The 5,612-nt window shown below is 28.1% G+C and overlaps 2 protein-coding genes across 3 annotated transcripts; both read right to left on the bottom strand.

Annotated features, from left to right (window-relative positions):
• Nucleotides 1–29: 29 nt before the first annotated feature.
• On the bottom strand, nucleotides 30–4,626 carry LOC105462209. 2 transcript variants are annotated; one of them, XM_011708735.1, is made up of 6 exons: nucleotides 4,475–4,626; nucleotides 2,753–2,848; nucleotides 2,385–2,535; nucleotides 1,713–1,986; nucleotides 240–484; nucleotides 30–133 (listed from the first exon to the last, which is right to left on the bottom strand). In XM_011708735.1, the coding sequence occupies exons 3-6, from the start codon at nucleotides 2,439–2,441 to the stop codon at nucleotides 110–112; spliced, it is 600 nt and encodes a 199-aa protein (XP_011707037.1). In that variant the 5' UTR covers nucleotides 2,442–2,535; nucleotides 2,753–2,848; nucleotides 4,475–4,626; the 3' UTR covers nucleotides 30–109. The 2 variants fall into 2 exon arrangements, with proteins under 2 accessions (XP_011707037.1, XP_011707038.1); XM_011708736.1 differs by having other exon boundaries at nucleotides 86–162.
• Nucleotides 4,627–5,058: 432 nt separating this feature from the next.
• Nucleotides 5,059–5,523, bottom strand: LOC105462210 (odorant receptor 49b-like; the record flags this gene model as incomplete). Its single annotated transcript, XM_011708737.1, has 2 exons — nucleotides 5,059–5,184; nucleotides 5,368–5,523. Coding segments are annotated over 2 exons (210 nt in total), but the record flags the coding sequence as incomplete, so codon positions are not given.
• Between the last annotated feature and the right edge of the window lie 89 nt (nucleotides 5,524–5,612).

Below are 5,612 nucleotides of genomic sequence, written 5' to 3'. Positions count from 1 at the left end.
TATCATATATCAAACCTAAGCAACTGCATGTGTCTTGTAATACAACTCTTTAGTATTTCGTGAGAATTCATATGTTTGTTTAAATTTGTTAAACGATTCTTTAGAATATCTAACTGGCCACATATATGGAGAACTAACAGTCCGAGAAAATTATCAATTCCACTGTAGGACATCATGGCAAGAATAATATAAATAGATTGACTAATAAACGTTAGTTCATACTGTGGACTTTTGGTTACATCGTAAACATAATGAGTTTGTAGAGGCATTGGTCTGCCTGGATCAGTAATGTTGTTTGTGTTTCTCATCGATATTCCAAAGCTTGGTACAACGATAAGAAAAAAGCATCCTGCTCCCATCATGCAGTATGCAAATGTAATAATTATTCGTGCAATACGTGCCCTTTTGATCATTACGCTTCTTTCTTGTACACTTTTCAATTTTACCCAATCCTCCACGATCATATTCATGATCGATTGGATAGCTTAAAAAATGCAATATTAATATTTTTGAAAGTACTTAACAGATAAATATTATATTAAAATAGGGACTATCGCAAATTTCAAATAATAAAAAATGAAAAAATCCCTTTTTTGTATCCTTAACGAGAAAAATAATATTGTATTATACATTACAAAAATGTAAAACATAATTTTTATTGTAAACTCAATCTGTACAAATGCATGTAAATTTATTGTGATTTTCTATTAATACATTTTGTGTATTCATAATAATTAATACAACTGGATTATGCAAAAATAATGCTTTTATTTTTAAAAATAATTAATATATAAATATTTTCAGTATTTTCAAAAAATACAAATCGTATACAAATATAAATCCGTAATTTTAAAGATTAGAAGATATTTTAGTACAGTTTATTCTTCTATAAAAATGTACAGAGGCGGACAAAAAAAATTAAGTTTAAATTCGGTAGCTCGTGTATACGAGTATTAGTAGCTATAGTACTAGATTTTTGTATAATGTTGGTAACGTTAAAGTACTCCTTGGCATCTTGTCACTTAAATGACGTGTGGCTTCTTTTATTTATTTTACATTTCTTGTATTGTTTATTAACAATTTATTTTGTTTACAATTTCCGGCGGACAAAAATTATTCTATTTAAAAAAAGACAGTCGAAGTCGAATTATCGAAAAGTCTCGAAATTTATTGTTGACTCTATTCCGTAACGTTGATTAGTAATTGCCTTGCTGTGCTTACTTCGTAAGCGTCTGTCATTGCATATTTTGACAGTTGCATGCATTGAAGTTGATGTGTAATTGTAAATATAAAAAGTAAAAAGTGCAGCTAAGTAGCGCGCGCGAAGCATGCGTTTGTAGTGCTGGTCTATATAAATTTGAGCTGATGAATAAAAAGAAATAGAAAAATCAAGGCTTTAATTATTGTTTAGCAAATAGTAGATGTTTTTTTTTATTTTTACCAATACTCATATGCACGAGTACCGACTTTAAACTTTCTGATGTCCGCCACTGTATATATATATATACATATATATATATATATATATATGTGTGTGTGTGTGTGTGTGTGTGTGTGTGTGTGTGTGTAACTAATTTATATAAATAAATTTTCAGCAATATTAAAATATTAATATATGCTTCCAAAGACAAATATTAATTATAATGTAATTAATATATTTAAATGATACGTTGTCTACCGCATTTAATAGTTTACAGACAAAAATTATTTACCTTTTTTCTTCCACCAGAAAATAACGATCCTAATCAAGCAACTTATGGACGGTAAAGTAAATTGTAAATTATCTAACATTAATACAATATCTCCGAAAATTCTTGTTAAGGAATGTATAGAAGGAATAAGAAGGACCAGTATGATACCTAAAAAAACGACGAGCACTCGAAAATTGCACATTAACCTCTGTTGAAAATTTTGTTCAGTTTTAGGCCAGAGCCCAATCAAGTTTAAAATGAAACGATTCAGTTTCACCGCCCATTCAAAATCTACCTGCAAAAATCTTAATAAGTCTGAAATTTATTGAAAACCTTACCTGCGCCGTTTTTAAACATACGTAAATAAAACCACACACATTTTAATATACAAATAAAAAATATAAAATATAATTTAATTAGATATATAAAAAATTATTAATAAAAATTTAAAAATTTTTTACTTTTTAATAATTACACAAATTTAGTAAGCAGTAGATAACAACAATAAAAATTACTTTATATTTCAAATATCTATTAATTAATGTTTTGTTGCAATTGTTCAATAACTTAATATAAAATACTATCATAAAGAAATGATAATTTGAAAATTGCCATCATTAGTCGTGAATTATTATCGAAATATTTGTATTAAAATTTTCTCGATTACAGTCAAATAATCACGAAAATAAACACCTCGATATCCATTATATTTTGAAGTTTCCATGTCGAATGTTGTCTAACGACTAACATCTGTCCCTTTTTTCATGAATCGACGTTACCTCGTATTCAGTAAAATACGTGTCTCGCGCATGCTTTCAATTTTTGAGAGAGACAAACGATCAGCCTGTAACATAGTCATATTAAATATTCTGCACCCTCGTTTCAAGTTTCCATCATTTCAGCACCGAACATTGCACGAAACATTTGCGAACAAAAAATTACAGTGGTGGATATCATGTTGGCAACAGAAAGGGGTATATTTGCATCCGTTTCTTTCCCACGCTTCTTTAACCGGCTATAGCTTATAACTATAGTTATTAACAACAGGCTGTATACAATACCTTTACAATATTATCCTGTTAATGATTATTGCTGTAGCAAATTGCGCCCATCACATCACATTTTTCTCCATTATTTTGTTTGCAATTCTATATAATCTTGTGTCATTGTTAATAAATTGAATGATCAATGATTAAATAAGCTTCGAAATAGTAAGATTATCACTTGTAAAAAAAATTACATAATTTGTTGTATTAATAATAAATATTTTTCAAATCATACAGTTCTACTTTATTCACATATATATATTTCTCTCAACAAATATAAGTTGTCCTATCATTTTAGCAACAAGTAATTCCTAAAGATAGCTATGCCTATTCGCTCTACAGTGTGACAACAATTTCAATAGAAATTATTAGCAAAGAAAATGTAATACGATTGTTTAATGTAAATATCATAGTATGTAGTAAATGAATAATATAAGCTCGATATACATACTTACAGTTTAAGATGTACATAAATAAGCTAAAATAAAAAATTTGACTTTTATTTATTAAAATGTAATATACGGATTATACAATAATTTTTTAAAAAATTTTAATGACAACCCAAAATTTTAATGGAATAATTAAAGTCAAACATTAAAATATCTTACAATACATTTGGTCGTAGTAACAGGAGATATTTTTTCAACAGCAAGATAGATTGGTTTACAGAACTTCTTGTCTTTAATTAAAAAGAATGAATTTTCTATATTTTTATAATTTAGAGACCCATTTGTTGATATACACAGCATAATATATTTTATTGCATTTGAAAGCGTTAAAAACATTTATGGGTTAAAATTATACACTTATAATATATCATACGTGCAATGCTACTTGTAGGCAAAAGTGCTTGGTAGGCAATCAATTTGTAGACAATAATTTTTGTGCGCAAACGAACTGTCGGCAAATGTGATGTAGGCAGACGATGCTGATGGCAATGAATTTGTAGGCAAGAGGGGACTCTCCCTTACAAAACTACTTTTTGAAAGTATTGAACGATCAACTTGCAAAAAAGTATTTTAAATATTCTGCTTCTACTTTCGCTTCAAATTTCCATCAAGTCTCCAATACCGATCATCGGGGATAGCAATTGCAAATAAAAAATTGCATCGGATGGATATGTTGACGAAAAAAGCATGCACATAAGTACATCAGTTATATTCCCATTTCACTTCTAATCCTCTGTTGTCTATAACTGTTGCTTATAGTAATGGACTATATAGAACTTTGTGCATCGCTTTTATGGTTTCTATTTTTTTTTACTTTTAACAATTTTTTGCTCTTATATTAAGTTTTTTAAAATAAGTGCAAAACATAAAAGTGTATTAAAACAATTGTTAAAATTAAATTAAATAAATTACAGTTTTGTGCAGGGTTTTAATGTTTATTAGAATTATTAGGTATTATTAAATTGAATTCAATTTAATATGAATTGAATTAGGTATTATTATCTATAGCTATTACCTATAGTATTATTACCTATACCTATATATGTATATAATTAGGTATATTGATATTAGGTATTATTAAATTGAATTCAATTTAATATGATCTTATTTTATTCCAGCTGTAGTTTTAATTGCGTTGTAACATAATCGACGTACCGTTTAAATAATTAAAAAATGTATTTAACATTACAAATGTATTTAACATATAAATATTAGGCATCAGATTCAGCCTTAATTGTTAAGGTTAACACGTATAAAATAAATAGTTAAAGGAGGAATATTAACTTACATTTTAGCGAATGTAGATATCTCTCGAGATTCAATTTAAATTCCCCAACATTAACTTTACATTACTTAATGTATTATTATTATTATTATTTATAATGGAATAATAGAAAAGAGCGGTCATGGTGCAAAGAGTTGCGTGATTTGACGGCTTTCTATACCAGGGATCCAAATTCAAATCCATCCCAGAAAAACAACTAAAAATCGATTATTTAATCGATCTGAGAGCAATCGCCACCTCTCGGAGGACGACGGCATCGCTGAGAATATCTCTGCCAAGATAATATTCTAATAATATTCTAATATTCTTAAGAAAGGAGGATGAGCAGTCTCATAAAGCCTAGTATACGTGACACCAGGGCTGAACAGTATCCCTCTCTCTCTCTCTCTTCTATTGTTTGAAAAAAAGGCTGAAATTGCTAGCATAAATCTCAGAAATCAGCGGCGTGTCATAGTGAAACATTTAGATCTGGATGATGTAGAGCCCTTCGTAGGACCACCCGTATCATAACGATTAATAGATATACAATATTTTACTCGAATAATGCATTAAGATATATTTATTTGCAAATAACATGTTAATCTTGGTACAATTCTATATCGTATTCTGTAAAAATTGCATAATATTGGTAAAAAGTTTTCATTTTCTACACTTTTTTATCACCTTCTTGTTGTATGCAAAACGGACATATAACCAACAGACGTTTTTAGTAACTGGAAAACATCTTTTAATAATAATACAGTTGACAATATAAGCTTAATAGTTAAATAATTGTAAATGTCCAAGCATATATAAAATAAAAAATTTTAATTTTACATATTAAAACATAACATAGAATATAAAATATATAGATTCTACAATAAATTTTATCATAGTCAAACATTAAAATATCTTACACCGCAAAATGTGGCCATTGTAACTGGAGACACTTTTCCAACGGTGAGATAAATCGGTTTAGAACCTCTTGTCATTAAGACCAACAAATCTTCGGCAACTTTTGGATCCATGACGTACCATTCACTACTATATGCCGCATAATATATTTTATTGCACTGAAAAAATTGAAAGTACTTTTAGATATCAATTATTATATACATTATAATGATTTTGTCCTAAAAGTGATGAGACTATAGTTTTTGTG

The sequence above is a fragment of the Wasmannia auropunctata genome, unplaced genomic scaffold, assembly GCF_000956235.1.
Source record: "Wasmannia auropunctata unplaced genomic scaffold, wasmannia.A_1.0 LD268390.1, whole genome shotgun sequence".
In the NCBI taxonomy this organism is placed as follows: domain Eukaryota; kingdom Metazoa; phylum Arthropoda; class Insecta; order Hymenoptera; family Formicidae; genus Wasmannia; species Wasmannia auropunctata.
Note: the sequence above shows the minus strand (reverse complement) of the source record. Positions and strands in the feature narration are given on the sequence as shown.